The sequence below is a fragment of the Nyctibius grandis genome, chromosome 4, assembly GCF_013368605.1.
Source record: "Nyctibius grandis isolate bNycGra1 chromosome 4, bNycGra1.pri, whole genome shotgun sequence".
NCBI classification, from domain to species: domain Eukaryota; kingdom Metazoa; phylum Chordata; class Aves; order Nyctibiiformes; family Nyctibiidae; genus Nyctibius; species Nyctibius grandis.
Genome location: NC_090661.1, coordinates 43428393 through 43449386, shown reverse-complemented (window position 1 = coordinate 43449386; position 20994 = coordinate 43428393). Strand labels below are relative to the sequence as shown.

The 20994-nt window shown below is 36.5% G+C and overlaps 1 protein-coding gene across 1 annotated transcript in view; it reads right to left on the bottom strand.

Annotated features, from left to right (window-relative positions):
• NPAS3 (neuronal PAS domain protein 3) overlaps nucleotides 1-20994 on the bottom strand; it is a 640005-nt gene that overhangs the window by 191404 nt on the left and 427607 nt on the right. The window contains exon 6 of the mRNA XM_068397366.1: nucleotides 3854-3943. Coding sequence (XP_068253467.1) covers nucleotides 3854-3943 — 90 coding nt within the window. The remainder of the gene's footprint in view (nucleotides 1-3853; nucleotides 3944-20994) is intronic.

Sequence of the window (20994 nt, the reverse complement as noted above, 5' to 3'; positions counted from 1 at the left end):
AATTCAAGTACCTCTTCAATGTCCACATATGGTGACTCACTTTAGTCATCTACTTTTGAAATCTCATCCCATTTCTAAAAGGAAATCAGGGACTGGATATTCAAAAAGATGGCAGTTACCCTGACATCAAAAATTACCTGCTGACTTGAAAATGTCAGAGAATAGACATATACGAAGACAAAACATTTTTACATCACCACAGAGGTGCAGTGTAAAAAGCTGTTTGTATTGGCAAAAGGATAAGCTACACCATCACAGGTCATGTTGTCCAGGAAGAAATCCTGGCTGTATTGCATGTTTCCAGACACCTCTGGGTCTTCCAACAAATACTACAGTTCCTGAAACTACTGAATTCTGGAAAGCTTGCTGCAAGTATAATTGAGCTATGACAATTTATACAGACTAAGGATATAACTGGGAGATTTCGGCCCATTTCTGCTGCTTTTATTCTCTTCTTTCTCTCACTCATTATTTTCAGCTAACTTTGTGTCTTTCCCTCTACTTTGAAACACATCTGTGTTCTCTGAAACTGCTCTGATTGCAATTCCACAGTGTGCTCTAAAATCCACATATGCCAAACTAACTTAAAATTCTTGGTTAGCATTAGCTGGAGGATAAAGTGTTCAAAACATATATATATATACACACATATATATATATATATGTGCGTGTGTGTCTACATGCAAGGTACATTCATTGTAATGGCAAAGGAGTATTTATTGTAATTTTTGTTTACTGTTCAAATATACTGTTATTTTTTGCCAGCAGTAACTTTATTATCATCATTGCCAGGCTACCTCCCAAGACATTGTTTTATCAGATTTCTTTACTATTAGCCCTGCAGCTATCTTAGAACATCAGCATCCATTTGTTTTGTACCACTGGCTCTCAATGTTCAGAAAAGAGAAAAATGGGGTTCTGTGAAAAACTGTTTTTACCTGCTGAGATTTGGTACAAGGACTGTTTTCCTTTAGCTAAGAGACATGAGATTTTGCTTTGCAAGTACAAAATATATTGTATGTTATTTCCATGCATGTTATTTCTTTTTCTTTCTTAAAAAAGAAAAAAAACCCCAACCAAATAAGGATGAAGTCTCTAAGAAGTCATTTGACTAGAAAGTAAGACTCCAAAGTCAGCACTTGAAGATGATTCAAATAAAAATGCTTATAATGTACATCCAGACTTTCTGAATTGCAAAATTACCTAGAGGTTCTATATAAATATATAGTTGGGCAGGAGCAGGATAGGGACCTATCAATGTTTACATGCAGTGCCAAAAATACAACACCACATGTATCACATAGCATCATTCCAGAAATTCAGAATTTACAAGTATTTTAAGATTGTTGTAGTGCAAACAGTAGCATTTCCATGTATAGTTTGAGAAATGGTTTTATGGATATTCTTGCTAAATTTTTTCATAACAAATAACACTTTGAATAGTGATTTAGTAAGAAGTAGCTACAGCATTTCTTTTGTCATTATTAAGAGACCTAGCTACATAATATTAAACCAAGAGAACAATATATTAAAAATATAAATACAGTAAGTCTGAGAAATACAAAACGTCTCCCAAAAGACGGAAGAGGAGAACAGCGAAAGTCACAGATATTTTACTAGATCTCAACAGATTTCATCTATTATTGTATTAAAAGCCACAGTCCTGGTTCTGATTTTTGGTAGTTTTTCCATCTATACTTTCAGTAGTGAACGCAATAAAACGTTTGTCCTGATATATCAAATAATCTAACATGCAAAGACAATTGCTTTATTTATCTGAACAGAATCACAGAATCACAGAATCACAGAATCAACCAGGTTGGAAGAGACCTCAGGGATCATCGAGTCCAACCGTTGCCCTGACACCACCCTGTCGACTAGACCATGACAACTAAGTGCCATGTCCAGTCTTTTCTTAAACACATCCAGAGATGGTGACTCCACCACCTCCCTGGGCAGCCCATTCCAATGTCTAATAACCCTTTCTGAAAAGAAATTCTTCCTAATGTCCAACCTGAACCTCCTGAACCCTTGCTTGAAATGTATATGGGGATCAAGATGAAGTGTAAAGTCTTAACAACATGGTGTAAGTTCAGAGTAAGGAAAGATTTACCAACTCCTACAGTTAAAAAGACAGTGGCAGAAAATACTTTTAACAAGCGACTAGCATAGGGTTAAAGCCAAATTTTTCTTGAACAGATGATATTTCAGATGGCCACACTATTCCAGATGCATCAATTTCCTTGAAAATCCAATCCATATATGTGCATATGCTGTGCTGGCAGGAGTACTGACTGAAATGGCCAAAACCCAAGAGCTAATATTCTTTTGGCCAGAATAATGCAATTATTATTTTCCTAGCTATCAGTCTCAGCATACAGAGCCATCTGTTATGCAAAGCAAACATACACATCTCAATTACAGAAAATGCAGTTGCCTTGACAGAATTTGGATTATACCACTAACCAGGGTTGTAAAATTTGTTTTAAGCTAGTGTATAATGGATGCCTTTCAGGAGTTTCCTAATTAGCATTTACCTGCTTAAACTAATTATCCATCCTTCTTCTTTACTGGCTTATTAAACTTCGTTGGATACTATGCATAAAACATTAATATGAGCATAAGACAATAATAAACATTAAAGTTCCGATTCTTTACCGCATTAGCAACATGGTGGCGCACCAATTTCAAAATTTGAGATTCTTGATACTAACTCCCAAACAGATTAAGGCAGGGATTAAAGTCTATTACAAAACGAGGGACTTTAATGAGAGACAAGAATACTGACATGAGTTAGAAACAGCTCTGTTTCCATTTCTATCATTTGGTTTGCTAAAGCCAGCACAAAATAACAATTACTGAACTTATTACAGCCAATTGCTTGCATGTTCTTTGAAGAGTTAACGAACCTCTATCCGGATTCTCACGAGATAATATTTAAAATTAGTCTTTTTCTGCACCAAATGTTAAAATTTCCCATTTTTTTGTTGTTGGAGTACAGCAAAACCGACAGTTGCCAGTGCTAACAGTTGCCTCCTCATAGCAGTATGGGTCCCAATTTAAAGGAGCTGAAATAAATATTATCTCAGTTTTTCTTTTTCTCCTCAGGGTGACTGCAACAGAAGTAGATTATCCTACTCTGAAAATCATCATGCAAAATCTTTCTGCTGCATTTCTAAGTACAAGCAGAAAGAAGCTATCCTTCCTAAACATTCCTGAATGCTGCAGAATTAGGAATAAGCATCAACAAGCAACTTTCCTCCCACGTTTGTCCTGCCTTTTAATACTTGAAAAACAGTTGTCAACAATTAAAGGAAAAAAAAAAAAATTATATTTTATAAATTTGTCTTTTCATATTGGTGAACATTTCGGAAAGTGGCAAAATATGTCCTTGTTGGAACCCTCCCTGCAAGACATTTTAATGGTCTCTTTCAGCATTTCTTGACTCCAAATGACTCCCTGTCATCGTGTCAGCTCCCTGGATAATGCAGGGTACTCCATAAACATCCAGTAATAGGACACAAGGGAAGTACTATTAGTGTGTCCCTTTCCTATCAGGTATAGAGGTTTAAAGTTCAAAACAACTGAGAAAAGAAACTTCATTTGTTCTCAATAAATTAATAATGATCCTTCATGGCAAAAAGTTTCCAGGCACAAGTTTCTCTTATCTCAGTGTCCAATACTGATAGATACGTTTTTCAATTACTTCTCAGGTTGAACCAGACGCAACTTTCAATAACTAATTCAATAATCCACACACAATACAGAAACCAAGTTATTATTTCTTTAAGAATGATAAACAGAAGAACGCACCATACACAATTATATTCTAGAATCAAAAGCATGTACTTACTTGGGACAGGCCTAAATAGATGGAGACAGTTTCTGAAATGTACAAAAATTTTCCTTCTTGATTTAGTGCAAATACAAATCCATCCAGGGACTACAGAGTAAGGAAAAAAAAAAAAAACAAAAAAAAAGTGAATAGATTAATAAAAAAAATCTAAAATCCAGACAGATATAGATTCAAACAAAGGCATCACAGAACAAATTGAGGAAAATGTTCTGATTTCTATGAGAGTGTTTTTAATTTGAATCCTGAAGACAATTCCTTTATATTCTGTCTTCATATTAACAAACAGCATATGAATATATTCCAAAGTTCAAGGACTTACTGTCATGCTTACGTCTGCCATATACTGTGTATAAAATTTATACAGACAGAAGAAATATAGAAAAATGTTCTTCAATTTTTTACAGGAAGAAATGAATAAGGAAAACAAATGAGAAACAGTATGTAAGAAGATCCTCCCCCCATTCCCCAGAATCAAAGCAGCAAATTTCCACTTCCAAAAACTGAAAATGAGAAAATAAAATCCTACCATCACTCAAACCACTATGGACCTCAGTAATCTGTTAATTAATTGAGGATTACAAACATACACGTGTGTGCGCACACATACACACTCACACCATTTTCCTTTTATGAGACAACAAACAAAGCCAATCAGCAGATTACTGTCAAATATGTTTACAGCTTAAATCTATAGAAATGTTATGAATTTCATCCCTTTGGTGTAAAACTGTAGATTAGATTTTATTTTGACAGGTTCAAGCCTTTGGATGTGGTTTCCATTGCAACTGCAAAAATCAAAATACAACTACACAGATTAATGCATACTCTTTGAAACACGAGTGCAGTTAATAAACAAAGGACTATATTCTAAACTGACACACGGAGTAAATCACTGTACATCAAGACGGAAATACACCTCTAGGAATAAGAGCAAATCTTCACTAGAAAGAAACTGCCTTTCATACACTGTATGTGCCTTTACTTTAACGCATTTTATGAGGCTGATTATTGGCAAACAAGCATTCACTACTGTAAAAGTAAAATTACAGAATTCCAGAATTTAGGAATGCTAAAACAACTCAGAAAATAAGGAACACCCCAAACGCTGGGATGAACAAGAAACAATCCTAAAAAATCCCATCCCAAATATCCCCTTGGGATAAAGGTATGTCTAAAGTAAAAATACAACTGTAACATTTGAGAGATCAGCCTGGTTTTGGAGGAAAAAATGAGATGCACACAAATTTGATGGAGATATATGATGACAAAGTCATGTAATCATTTCACTCCTTTTCAAATACAGAACACTGATTTCTGAGGGTTTGTAATTTTTTTTATTCTTCTGCTTCTTCATTAATTTCTAACACACTGCTGGTCAGAAGCTGTCTTTGGCAAGTGTTTACCCCTCTCTGATGTAGTAGGTAGTGGAATTAGTTCAAAAATCTGTGTTTTCTGAAAGGAATAAACCGCATATTGGAAAACAAACCCTCACTAAAGACACTGCATTAAAGAAAGACTCTAATTTATATTTATGAATTAATAAAAATGTAAATCTGCATAGATTTCCTTCATGTAAAAACATTTATATTATGCAAGCTATTTATGGCCTCTTATAAATCATCAACGTTTCTTTTCAAATAATTACCATCAGTTCCTTGAATTGTAACATCAATAACAGGTGGAAAATTTGGAACAGTGAAGTTTAATCTTACATCCATACAAGGACAATCAAAACTTTTACACGTTTGATCTCTGCTACTATGTATAGTTTTTTTTGCTACTATCCACTTTCCCCATCACAGAAAGATCAGAAGAGTAAACCTTTAAAGGTCTTGGTTTTAAGTTTTCCTGATGCTCTGTCCCATGTTCCTTTGAGGAAATCAGTTTAATCCTGTTAGAAATAAAACTGAGAACTGTCACCCTGATTCCGTGGCCACCTATATATGTTCTTGCTAGACTGCCATTCTCCACAAGCAACAACAAATTGCCATACTGAATCAGACTAATGGCCTATCTGCAGTGGTTGGTTTTCCTGGGTCTGACAGTATGTACCTAATATGCTTCAGAACAGTGTTTGAAATATTCATAATGGTTATGTAGGTAATGACAAGCCTACTAGAAGCTTCTTTCAAACCTCAGGTTGTTACCAGTTGGCATGACCATGATATCTGATAGTCACTATTTTTTTTATAACTACTGTGCTCAAGACTTTTTTTTTTTTGAATCCTGTTATGCTCTTGGCTCAATGATATCCTGAGAAAAGAAGTTTCCCAAGTTATTTGTGTATCATATAAACAAAACTTTCCTCTTCTAATTTTTTTACATATTCAGGCGTTTAGCGTGGTCCCCTTGCTCTTTTACTCGAGAGTTACATATAGTTGGAGCACACCTATGATCTGTTCTGTTTAGTACATTGCATTACCGTGTAATTATCTGGCATATCTTGATAGAGTTTTGTAAGAATAGTAAAAAATAATTCTCTGAGTCACTGATGGCTTTCCTGCTTCTTTTCTACTTATCTTATTTAGGAATTCAGGCTTCTTAGTGAACCAAAAGTTTGAAGAAAGCTTTTAGTACTGATTAGGCAGAAATATTTTCCTCAGTGTTGTTTTGGAATTGGATGAAACCAATTTTGCTGGAAAAATATAAATAAATAAAACTATCTCTGGTCAATACAACTGTACAAAGAAATTGCAGCCTTCATGGCTAAAGTTTGGGAAGTCATCAACAATTACGAACAGTGTTAAAGTGAGAAGCGTTAGACATCTTAAGCAGTTGCTACTTTTCCATGCCATTGACTCTGATTTTCTCCTTTCAGTTAAACAGTTTTAATACCTTTTCTTCTCTGTCTTTCTGGGAGACTGTTCCTTACTTTTGCCTCCTAATTTTACAAGGTAGGTACTAAGGAGGCACCACTGATGGACTGGCATGGCCAATGCAGCATACCCACAACTCCTTTGGCTTCTTGCATGATTAGTCACTTCCCATGCCATAAAATTAGTTCATTATGCCAACTGAGACTACTAAGTCATGGTCAGTCCTTCCTTCTCCTTTTCCTTTCCCACCTCCCTGAAGTTATGCTTGGGTACAAATACTGACCAAATTCAGCATTTTGTTCAATAGAGCATAATCAGAAAGTTTATTTAATTGTATTTTGAAAAAGCCACTGATTTATAGCTAATGGAACAGCTAACTACTTCCATGCCCAAAATACAAAGACATTACAACAAAGGCCCCAAGTACTAAGCTCAAGTCCTAATACCTAAGAAAAATGACAATAAAAATAGAGGGAGAAATAGCCACCTTCCAATGCATGGCAGTTTCTCCCACCAGTATGAAAGGGCTGAGATGGACCACTTCTGTGACAATGTTGTTGTTCCTTATACAGGTCAAACAGTAGTTCTGAAGGACTGTCTCATTCGTTATTCATAGGTATTATTTATGAATATTTATTATTTAAGTAATGCGTGTTGAAATTTTTCAATTTTTCATAAAGCGTATGTCCTTTGTGCATGCCAAGAGAGCAGCAGGCTTCAGAGAAGGTGGCAGGCAACATAACAGAGGTTATGTTATATACTGAAGAAGAGTTTGTGATACTATTGCATACTATCTATTTACAAACAATTTTGTTTTAATGAGAAATCTCTGGAAGTATTATTCATATTACATACTCATGACTAAGGACACAATAGATGTGAGAAGGGTACTGAATTTAGTCAGCTTTCAAATCTCTCTTTTAAAATGAGCACCACAGTGTAATTTCAAGCCAGAATTTCTGAACAGTTTACTGTAGTTCAAAGGCGGATAGGATTCCTGTTTCAGATATTCCACAGTTATCATCAACTATAATATAGAAATAGGGCCTGCAAAGGTAACTGGTTTTTCATAAAATGTCCTATTTTCATTGAAGCAGAGGCCATGGATATAAAGGTAGAGCATCTTCTGTTAGGAAAATATTCTTGATATCATTTCTTTTTTTTTTTTATTTTTAAAAATGAATTTGACTGTCATAAACTCAATCCTATCCCATCTAGTGTGGCAGCTGAAAAGGGTCAGGGTGACCCGAAATGCCAATTTTGAGCACAATCCAATTTAAGGGAGACGGGCAACTTCTTGTTTAAACCTACACTTACTAGTTTTATGTAAAATGTGATTAAAGCTGAAGTTCCCTAGTACTTTTGATTTCAGAAAATCATTATGTATTATGCTGTTTCAATCACCACAGGCTACATTTAAATTTTTTTTTTTTAACTGCCCCACTGTTTTCAATGGGCGCCAGTTAAGATTCTGGGGTCAAAGGGTTAATTACATCTTCTTACCCACTACGTAGAATTTTCTGATTATTAACCAAGGTTGGATTAAGATGAAAAAGAATCGACACAAATGTTAATGCTTGCCCCTCCTCGAGAAGATTTATCATAATACCATGCTGAAATCTATATGCTTTCTTCAAAGCTGTTAGAGAATGAAATCTTAGAGGAAACACTAAAATAAATGCTTTAAAGACATGCAAGTATCTGATTTATTGAGCCAGTTTTCTTATTCCCGAAAACTGTTGTAAACTAGCCAGACAGGACTGATACAAGATTTCCTTTGTCGCATACCAGCAAGTCAATGTGGTAGACACGAAGGAAGTGAGACTCAGATGTAAAAGTCACTAGCTACAGCACCTCTGAATAATAATGCCAATAATTATAATTTATATCCTCTGACATCAGAATAATATGAAAATGTAAAGCGCAGGTTTTTAACCCAAAATAGTAAGTGCCTCTTATAGTATTTGTAGAATAGCGAGGTTATCTCCTCTCTGGATATGAAAACCCCTGTATCACTTCGACCAAATATGCACTAATGTATAATGCATCGTACTAAATGGATTTATATTTGTCAGAGGAATTTTGTCCCAGCCATTTTTGCATATTCCCACTACAGGCAAATTTAATTCACTGGAGTCTTACTACAGTGTCCTTCTGGAGAATATCCTCATATTTCATACTCTCCATGAAGTCCCTAATTCTTTCTAGTGCATTCGAATGTTGCAAAAAACCCTGTGACCCTGACCTAAACTCCAGTTAGAGTGAAGAATTACCAGTAGGCTAGGTTATTTTAATGACAGATTATTTTAAACTAAGCCTTCACCATCTGTTCCACCCCCTAATTATGAATGCAAAAAGAACATATTTCACAATTACATCAGTAAAAAGTAAGATATACATGATTTAAATCCATGCATGTGTTCTTTGTCCAATGCAGCATGCATCTGTGATGTTTTCCTCATCATTCAGTCTCTGATCAGGAGATAGGGGCTGGGGAATGGAATACTCCCCCTGATAAAACAGATTAATTGATATACTAAACTTTTTCCTGGCAAACAGATCATCTTAATTAGAATTTTTCACTGTTATGACATAATGATATTATAACTGGAGCTGAGCATTAATTTGAGGACAAAGCCTGTCACCAATTAGACATAAAACATTCAATAACAGCAAAAATATTTTACTCTTTTTTTAAAAGAAAGGCAGTATTAGATGCAATTGACATTTATGAAAGCAAATAATTCCTCTCTTATAATAAACATATCATTGCATAATTTATTTCTTGCGTTACAGCATGGCTTAAAAAACATGATTTACTAAAGACAGCAACAAAAGAGCAAGTTTCATTTCAACATGGCAACCATTCTTGGATGGGGGTTTAAAATGAAATAAAAGGCATAAACAGTGGCTGACAGAAATCTGATTCAAAGCCTCAGTGCCCATCTACTGTGCTCTCACTATTAAGATATCAGAGTAATATCCTCCAGCAATAGCAACAAACATACAAAAGCATAACTACTTAGGTGGAAAATCTGACCTTGGGCTTTCACAATTAAGTACTATGAGACAATCAGAGTATTATTCCTGGAAACAGGGTTTTACGTGGGATGTGTTTGATACACATCAATAAATGAGCAACTGAAGTCTGATCTACTGACTTACAAAAATCTCTAAAAGCTTTATTCCTCCTCTTCAGTCTTTTTACTCTCTTGCAGAAAACAAAACGAAACAAAAGCCCAAATAAAATAAAAAGGCATAGGATTTATTGCAGTGTTCCTTGGGCTACAAGCTTTTTTACCATGAGTAAAAATCCCAACATCAAACACATAGAAAATCCTCTTTTCAACTCTCATACCACTGCCATTTTTTCAGTCACAGTCCACCAAGAGGGTTATATGGCTACATGACCATAGACTCCTTGTGAATTGATGACACATATTTGGCAACAAAGCAACATGCATTTGGCACCAAAACAACTACAGTAAAAAAGATGAGGTAAGAGGACAAGCTCAAAGGATGTGGTTAGAATGGACTTTGATGCCAGCTTCCTAACTTGTCATCTTCGTGCTCTTTGCTCGTGTGGTCAGGATGCAATTTATGACAACAAGGAAGTGCCAAAAAATAAATGTGTCAATAATAAGGAGGTCTGCTTTATAGCTTGAAGCCAAGAAGCAAAGAGGAAGAGTAAACTTTACTGATTCCCTTGGTGCATCTTTTGCCAGACTTACAGGATAAGTATGCTTATGTAACCAAAGCAGCAAAAACTTGCAGGGGCAGATTTACTACTCAATTAGAAAAATCAGATTTTGTTCTAGATCAGAACCATTGCAAAAGCAGAGTGTAGAGGAGAAAATTTTAGAGGCAAGAATAATGTTTAAAGGTGGCAGTCGGGTTCTTAAGGTGTACTCCTAGGTTTATCCACTGATAATAGATTGACAAATATCAGAGATGAGCCTGAGAATCACAGAAAGATTACAAATCTCTAAGCAATGGGAGTTCAAGAAAAAAATCAGAGATTAAGAGTTTGAAAATTTTTTGTATACAAAAGCAATAAATGATTTTTAGGGATCTCTGCCTTGTAGACAGCAAATTAATTTTTTTCTAGAAGGCCACTCTATATTGCTGCAAAATCCCAAACCATCCTGACTGCACAGAGGAAACTGCAGCATGAAAGCTATCAAACTTGCTGAAAAGTTGGCATCAGAGTAGGGGAAAAAAATATCTTTGGCTTATATTGCAATGCTATTAGAAGAGAGAAATAGTGAGGCTTACTAACACGAAAAAAAAATAATCCAGGACAGACAGCTTGCACTTATTCTGCACCCAGTTTATCACAGGATAATTTTTTTTTTTTTGGCAAACCCTTTCATATAACATGCAGACAACTGTATCAATGTCAAAATACAGATAAGAACAACAAAATTGAGTTACGTGATAGAAGCCAGATGATCTTTAATTATTTCTGTTAAATTTTTTGGTCAAGTTCTTCCACTGTTTTGCTATGTCCTCTACATCTCTGCTCATTATTATGCTTCTGTTTGATTAGCTGATCTAAATTGCTGGGCTGAACTGTTGAAATCCTTCACACAGGTTTTCATGTAGAAGATACACTGATGTGCATTGAGGGAATTAAACTATTTGTTAGAAGTGGTCTGATGCTTTACCCTGTACAGTGTTAGCTCTGCTGAAGTCAGCTGGCCACGTAGGTTATTTTAACTTACATGTTTGGCTTCCATGGCATCAAGACTTTAACTGTCTGACGACCTACTACAACTTGAAGCTTTTGGATTGTTTTCCAGTGACGGTGAGGAGACAACCTCGCTTGAGTGAAATATTTTAAAAGGTGAGTAGTAGTCCCACTAGCGAGAGATAGGAAGTATGAGTTTACTTTCTTTACTTCTTTTGGAACAAGTGGAAAATGGTAAGTGATACTGTAATCTTTTACATGACACGCAGACAATTTTATAGTAGTTTTATTGCAAGAAGATGCTCAGTAAACTGTACATTCCTTGTGTCTGCATCAGTGGTTTCCAGTCTGTGGTCTTCCATCTGACTGATTTCAGCATGAACTATTCAAACCAAAAACTGAGCTATTCAACAGTCTGGACAATCTGAACTATTCATTCTGAACAACTTCAACCTGAACTGTTTGAAGGGGCTGTGAAAGATAACTGAGAAAAGTAAGCTTACTGTCTATAGACTTAAATTCACCACACAGTATTTAAACCACGAATGGAAAATTTTTGGGATCCACTGGTACACACACACAAAAATAAAGGTTAAAAACTGCTGTTCTCATTGACAAATGCTATTTTTCATCGTCCATTCTTCTGCACAAATGATTCACTACTAAAACAAAACACTGATTTACATTAGTACATGCTATACTAACCATTGTTGAAAACCTCTGAAGTTAAAATCTTACTAGGCAGAATATTTATACTCTGTCTTTGCTATTCTCTTTTCTGAGAGGAGGGCTATATATATTAGTGTAAAGAAAAAGGGAGAAAAAGGACTCCTGAGGGAGGGATTCAACACTGTCGCACTTAATTAAAATTCAATTTTGTGGGAGTTGTGTATTAAAGCACTGATCTCTTTCATCTTTATGATGCTAATTCCTGATGAGCTTCCACCCTTCAATTACATAGGATTCCTAGTGTTGATTCCAGACTGTTTGGACAGCAGATTGTGATGCCAATAACTGCATGCCATCTAATACAATCAGCTGTATCTATTTAGGATGAGACTTATCATACAGAGATTACATATATATCTCTTACCTTGAGAATGTGATTGCTTTGGGGCAGGATTAAGTGTATACCTGACTGTGGACTGGCTTTGCTTTGGATACATAGGATTTGAGTATCACGTGGTTTCTGCCTTTCAGGGGTACAAATATTCCAATCACATATGCATTTGTGTACCGAGAGGTGCTGCCCTGAGTAAAGGACCCGACACTGTATGCACCTGCATAATGTTTACTACCATAAGTGCCAAAACTGAAACAGTAAGGTGAGCCAGGAGCTATGATAAATAGTAAGAGTTGGCAGAATGAGGGCTGAGTCCCCAGACCTGCACCTCAGATCACACAGCAAGAGATTGTGGGAACCAGATCTGACTGGAACGCTGCGCTGGTAGCAGCACCTACACAAGCACAACTGACTGTGGGATCAGTAAGTATTGTTGTGAATGTTATTGTTTCCAAAGCTGCAAGTTTAAAGCCCTTTTGTGTTATGTATGAATATTTCAGTTAATGTAAGCTGGATTCAGATTGATCTTATATTTGTTGTATATCTGCATGTTTGGTTAGCTTTTCTTTAAATCTACACAATCTGATACTATGTGAAAGTAAACAGATAAAGGTATCTAAATGTCTGTTGTCCAAAAAAACTAGGTGAAAAAATTACAGGGAAGAATTTGTGATACAGAGTTAATTGCACTCTTAAAAGAACACCTGCACTCAGTAGGTACTCAGATGATCTCGTGATTGGTCCTGACAACTGGCTTGCTAGAATTAAACTTCTAGCCCAGAACTGGGTACATGTGTTCTCACTTGCATCACACAATTTCATGCATATGAAGCAGAGAGGCTGCGCTCAGTGAAGAACAGGATGAGGGGCTTATGTTTAGCATATTTAATCTATTAGATGGCAATACAGACAACCAAAATAGATTTGAATGAGAAATCGAGTTGGGTTCTTTGCCTAGCACATCATTCTGATTTATACTCTTCTTGAAAGAAGAACACGTTGGAAATACTTTATAGACAATGGAATATAGAGATAATAAGAACACAATATTAAGAACAAATCCCAAGTCCATTCAATCCAGTGCCATTTCGAAAAAATAAAAACCTGTGTCCTTATCTTCAGCCTCTTGTCCTATGTTATAATGTAAAGAAGACAGAAGCTGGTCCTCATCAGCTGAGAATTCATCCAGCTGTCATTATTCCTTGTACTAATGCAGGATATCCATTTGCTATACCAATTCTTTCTCCACCTGTGGGAATGTGGAGCAGTTCCACAGATGTCCACTCTGAAGTCTTCTAGGATCCATATACAGCTGGACTAAATTAAAAGCCATTCGCTTTTCCAGTAAAGACCGGTACATAAAAGCCTCCAGAACTGTTACTGCCACTTGACTTCTTAGTCCTGTGATCCTTGAAACAAGAAGAATCTGGACTGGCAAGAATCAGAACCTGCTAGTTACTAGAAGTTAGGTTTATAGAGGCATGAAAAAAAAAGCCCAGAAAACTATAACCCTTTGAGGATTGTGAAGTGGTTCTTACAACTTTGAAATTAGTTTCTTCTCTTCTCCTACTCTGCATGTCTCTCTCTGTTTGTTCTACTAACAGCATTCCAATCCATGGCTAGTTTTTTGTAGACTTGACAGTGAGCAGAGGTCTCAGAAAAATTCCTACAGGTTTGGTGAAAACAGACTGATAACAGAGACAAGACCCTCTGAGAGGCTATGCAGCAGTAAAAGCCAGACTATGTGTTCCTATAGTATTAGACGTCACAAAGCAGAGACCTTACAAATGCCCTGAGCACTGAAAAAGCCTCAGCCAGGGTGCACTCCCTTAGACACAAAAGTCAATAGAAGACAAGATGGAAATCTACAGAAAACTATGCTGTACTATTCTGATACCCATAGAATAACTGGTTTCCGTTCTCTAAACTGTGCAGTTAAGAGCAGGGAACACAGGAGTACTGTGAATATGTGGGACTAACAGAAAAACAAACAAACAACTTTCTGAAACAAGTTAGAGACTTCATTAATAATAGAAATATTTCAAAATCTTCCCCTGAAGTAATTATCCACTACATCTGCATTCTACACAGTAAAGCTGATATCTCTATGCTGGGTTGCAGTACTTCCTTCAAGGGTTTTGAGGTTACAGTGCTTCACTCCAGAAGTACATTTCACACAAAAGTAGGGAATGCACATTTATGTGAAAATCAGTTATCTTGATGGAATTGGAGGTCTGGTCCTGAATGATCTCAGGAAATCAACTCAGTTTGCCACTACATAACACCATTGCTATGTTGACCTTCCACTTCTGTTTCACAGCTGGAATACGAGACCAGGTGAGAAGACAGCATGTAGCTCTGCCATCAGCAGGACTCTAATCCCACCTGAGGCTATAAGGAAATACTGCATTTCTCCCTCCCTCCCTTGCTTCCTTCCTTCTTTTTTTTTCTTTTTTTTTCTGAGCTCACCTCTAATGCCTGTGTAGGTAAAGATAAGTATGGATTTTCCTGTTTACCAGCTCATTGCATAAATTCAAGCATATCAAGAGCACAGAGCAGCTCTTTCAGTGAAAAAGGTTTATATTCTTTTTAAATGCAAGCTATTATATTATAGTGGCACCTCTGACTGCTGTGATAATTAAGGGTCCGTTTGTATTTCCACAATAAAATCCTATTTTCTAGGGTGGGGAGGCGTGAGTGGGATATGATTTGTCCACATAGCACCAGCTGAAGACAGAAACACAAGGTTTCAACCAATAATGTGTTTTTTTTTTTTTCTTTTAAAGGCAGTTTCACAGGAACCATGTGAAAATGTTCCTCTGTATTTTTACCCCAGGGTTTTAGTGTGCAGCCACACTATCATGATATGCCCCTAAGGGGTCCCCCAGAGCAGCTGCAGCATAAAGTATCAATAACCTGCTCATCAAAGGGTGCTCAAGATTTCCTTGACACTGAAGAGTACAGTAGCTGTTGGTTGTGCCAATAATCCACACACCACATTATCTAAAGAGCCCCAAATAAGTCTTGACACTACCAACTCTAATGCTATTTATTGCACATGTCAACAATATATATGTTGCATCCTGTGTCCCAAGTAGGAACTGACATGATTGCTCCGCACTGTTAGTATCTGTTTCACTCCAATTTGTAACAGACCTGAAGGTTAAAGTCTCTCCCTAAGATGACTGTGCTTAAAACTGCCTTCTTCAATGGAACTGATGAAAGAAAACTCCTCCTCTTGCTAAATGTTAGCACAATTTTCCTGTGATTCAGAACCACCCAGAGATAACCAAGGAAACACTTCTAATTTCTTCTAACTATGATGTTTTAAACACACAGTATGAGTGTAGCATCCTAGCTTTTCCTGCTTCCATTGTGATATTTTTCTTCTTTCTGCTCCATTAAAAAGTCACATGTATCTGCAATTGTCTCCTGCCTTGAGCAATGTCTTCTTCTAGACCCTAAGCAATATCTTACATGTTTGCTCGGTTGTCTAAATCACAGGCAGCTGTCGTCAGTTATCTGGGCATCTTTATTGTGCAGTTCTGAATTCCTGCACCTGCTACCTGGAGGTCCTGTAATGTTGTGTTTTGACAATGTCTCTTCTGCCTGATGCAGTGTACTTTCAAGTCTTACTTGTGGCACATAAATGAAAGAATTTCTAGTGCAAGTTTAACTTCAACCTTTTTGCAAAAAATAAAATACAAACCAGAATTTCCTGAAACATCCTTTTATTTGTCCCAGTGGCTTTTTTTTTTTTCCTGCATCTTTTTCGCTTTCCTTAAATCATTGGAAAACTACCTTGAGCCAGAATCAAATAGAATCATAGAATGGTTTGGGTTGGAAGGGATCATTAAAGGCCTAGTCTAACCCCCCTGTAATCAGCAGGGACAACCAACCGAACTCAGGTTGCTCAGAGCCCAGTCCAACCTGACCTTGAATGTTTCCAGGGATGGGGTATTTACCACCTCTCTGGGCAACCTGTTCCAGTGTTTCCCCACCCTCATCGTAAAAAAATTCTTCCTTATATCTAGCCTGAATCTACCTTCTTTTAGTTTAAAACCATTACTCCTTGTCCTATCAGATAGGCAACTAGAGCAGTCGGGGCTTTTTATGCTGCTATGTGAATGTCTTTCCAGTTCAGATTCTTCTCTGTTACCATGCTCAAATGAACATGCTGCCTGACACACAACACAGAAAGCAGCATAGATAGACTTCTGCATGTAAATTTGTCATTTTAATTGGCAGCAACCCTTCCAACTTAAAATAAATAAATTTAAATGGTCATGCTTTAATGAGTTCCGACATTTATCTGAATTTCTTCAATCTGTTTTCAGTCACTATAGTGAAAAAGAAATCGTGTTTTATCAGTCCTGCCGTGGTTCTGGTTTGAAACCAGATGGGAAAGAGTAGAAGCACACACACACAAAATAACTGCAACAGAAATATAACCAAATGTTTTCCACATCTGAGAAGACTGTTTGAGCTCTGACTAGGGTTTAAAATCTAAGCAATATTTTCAGCCTAGTATTATCCTTAGCAGGAATAGAATTCAACTTGCTAGAGGTGATTTCCTATGGTATTTAAGACTAACTGTTTTTATTTCTAAATTGCATTTTTAACAGAAAATAAAATAAACACACCAGGGTGCTTAGAAATTCAGAATGCCTTTTGACCCTAAAAATGGACATTCATGGTGTATGAAGCTTTAAAGCATCCTTGTTTGAAACTGCAATATGTCTTGCTATATCTTTCTAGCTAAACAGTGTTGGAATAAAATTCTCCCTCACAAGCTTCCTGTGCCATTTCCCAATCCTGCAATGAAGTCACTATGCCACCCACTGATATCACAAACTAGTATTACCATTATTTATGAAAAATCATATAATACAACAAATGTAGAACTAGAATTTCCAATTAGGAATGCACAAGAAAAGGAAGAAAGTCTGACAAAACCAGTTTTGGAACATAAATATAAAGTATATACATACTACAGCTATTTGAAATTAGTGTCCCAGATTTAAACATCAAATTCTGCCTACAGCTGACTCCTAAAGCTCTTACTGATGCCAAAACTATCTCCTTCTGAAAAATCTCACCCTTTTGACACCGAAACTTAGTTCAGTGCAGAATTAGTGTTTCCTAAACCACTCTCTAGTAGTAATCTGAAATCAAACCAAACTTAAAATCTTGATAACTGACAAATTTGCTATTGCCTTTATTCCAAACAAAAGAGGCTTCAGATACCTTTGCAATATGTTCATTAAGATGAGCAGCTAGATCTATAGATAGTCTACAGGCCTCAAAGTTAAAATAGATTAGATAAAAACACACAGTATAGGTTAAAATCACTGTGGATGGCAGATCCATTGCACACAGATTGGAAAGCATTCCTAGAATCTGTGAAGGTAAATTGAAAGATTTTTGTTATTGCTAAGAGAGAGAGAAATTTAAGCTGCATAAACATTGTAAAATTAGTGATTTGATTCAGAAAGCTACAGCCAAGAACCTAAATGCACAGAACAAAAAGAAATCCCAGAATCTAGACTGCAACTTTATCATGAACAGGGAATTTCCAGAGACTAACTACTGATACATACTACAGACATGCTGGATTTGGAGCAAATCTGTACAAATCTATCAATATTTCGTGGTTCACATACACACTTATACCACTGTCCATGACCTACAATAATTTTAGCCCACACATTACAAGTAGTAATGTTTCAAAAATCACAATTATCCAACTACTTAATAGCTCTTTCCTATTACACACTAAAATGTTATGCTTCTCGTACAAATGATATCACAGCATAAACTGCTCTTGCAAATATTACAGCTTTAAATAGCATTTACTATTTGTAAATGCTTGTCGAACACAGCAGGTGGCAAAATGATTTAGTATCATGAACAAATACATATGGTTGCTTGAGCCCAAATTTTAGAGCAGATAAACCTATCTTCTTGTCCTTCATTTAATGGACTAGAAACAAGCAAAAAGGCAGCTAAACCATTGTACATATTTCTGGCAAGTCACTGCTTCAAGCTAACTTTCTCATACGAAGTACTGTGCTTAAAACAGCATAAAAGCAAATCACAGGTCTCACATATTCAATGAATGGCTCATCTGCAATATTTCCTCTTACAGTTTTCAAGTAGGATTGTGCACTATGGAAAAAAATGCAAAGATAAAGGCAAGAGCACAGTGTTATGTATTCTAAAATCAATAGACAGAGAGAGGACATTAACCAAGAGGCTAATAAAAAGATGCTGCCCTAGACAGTAACATATAGAGCCCTGATATATTTTTCTCTTCAAAAATGCTATTCCTTATGCCAGTTTTCCCTTAGCACTGCAGTAGTTTCTCTGTGTATATACACGTCATCTTACTTTTTTTGTCTTGTTCCAATTTTATGTTTGCATTTTATTTTCTCATTTCCTTCCTGCTACTCCCCTGTTTCTCTTTACTAGCTTGATGTTTACACAGACCTTTACTAGAATTGCAGGGTTTGGAGAGATCCCATTTTTTTTCTTTGTTGTAATGCCCACATTTTTTTTCCCAGAGAAAAGATAAGTTTACCCAGAAAATAAAAAGCTAATACAACCTTTTGCTCATCAACAAAGTATGTCTTGTTGTAGCCAGGAATAAGTTAATAAAACAGGGAAAAAGCTTAGTGGCTTAAAGAAAAAAAAAAACACCTCCTTGGGGTTATGAACGAACAATGTTGTTTTTTCTTCCCAGCGTGCAAGGATTTAATTAAGTGATAACAGTCACCTTGGGGTGGCTGCACAAGGCAATAATATCTAGGTGAAGAAAAATGCTGAAGAGAGTTGAGTACAGTCAATTTATCTTCAGAGAAGGCAATAAATGAACAAAGCATAGGTATTTGGCTGATTGTTTTGGAATGTTTCCATTACTGATAAACATCAAAATAAAAGGACAAAGATTTGGTATTTTCAGTATCTGAAATGCATTAAATACAGAAAGAAATGAAGGAATAAATCAGTGTGAGGTCATATCCTAGAGTTCTAATTGCAAATGGTTTGGTAATTATTCAAGCTAAACATAGAACAAGGGAATTTTAATGTTGACACAAAGGATAGAAATACCGCTGAGATGTGTATTTATAGCAAACACAAAACACTGGATGAATTTCACTCTGGAGAAAAAAATCGGTAAGTGTAGATGGAAGAATTGACATATATTAGACAAATATATGCAACTTCATGGCCAGTGACCCAAATTCAAGGATTTAAAAACATGTTTGCGGGAGCTCTTCAGGAAACAAGCAGCGAACTCAATTATCCATAAGCCTATGTTCTGCCACCCTCATATGCAGAGAGAGAGACTTGTGGGAAAGAGCAACATGAAGCAGAGAGGAAAAACTACCAGGAAGAAACATTCTCCTTTACCACAAAGCTGCTAACAATTTGCTTTACATTATTTGCAACATGGCATTTGAAAGGAATACATGGGCTGTCCTTAGGGAGTCTGATGTGTGCAAAGGGGTCTGAAAGCTATGTACCCATTTTCCAGTAACAGTACTTCGCCTTCCAAAACTTAACATAACTCAGAGCCCAGCTACAATAGTTGTTAGCACTCTGCACAATCAGCCAAAGACTCTGCCAAATGGACACCAATCATGCTTAATATGGAAGATGGGAGAAACAGCACGAACATGCCAATAATCTTGGGAATTCACCACATTCCTTCGTCCCTCTCAAGCTGGAAACTCTCATTTTCCCTTTAATTTTGATACTTTTCCTGAATCCGTCTCCAGCAGTGAGGGAATTGATAGCTATTTCCTTGAGTTTACAACCGGGTTAAATACTCCTCACCCACACACTTCTGCATGAAGAGGATGAAGCCTACAGACAATTGTTTTTTAACTGTGCGGGCAGATATTCTTTCAAAGAGAAGGAACAAGTCAATAATGAATGGCTCACACGGCATCCTGAGAAAAAATATGAAATGTGTGTGTGTGTGACAGTGTAGAGTAGGCAAGCGTATTTGAGTTTAAAAAGAAAAATCAACTTCTGAAAAATATAAAACATCTAGAATTTGAACAAAAATCTTAAACCAAATTACACTAAGTTGCCGCTAGTGTATGTCCAGTATTTAAATAAACACTGCTTTTCAAGGCCTGTCTTTTCAAGGCCCTGTAAGTAAGATCTACATTAACAATTGGTCCCACTGCAGTTACTTTCCTCCTAAAAGCAATATGCCTTTTAAAAATACTTTATGAACTACATACAGGCATTCATTTCTCACCTCTAGGAGGCTGAAGGTTTTGTCACCTTCTTGTAGCTGCTGTTTGGCCTTGGTAATGTGAGTCCAGCAAACATCCCAATTACAACTGCAACCTTACCGGTTATACAACTGCAACCTTACCGGTTATCTCCATCAAAACACTAGGGAAGGACTTACATGAAGCCTATCCTTTTCGTCAGGTAAAGATTGGGACACATGACACTGAGACCTCTCTTTCATACGGTTCAGTAGCGGACTATCTTTTTCAGGCTGCCAATCCAGCACCTATTCTGAGCTCCACAGGGAACAAAAAGGGGC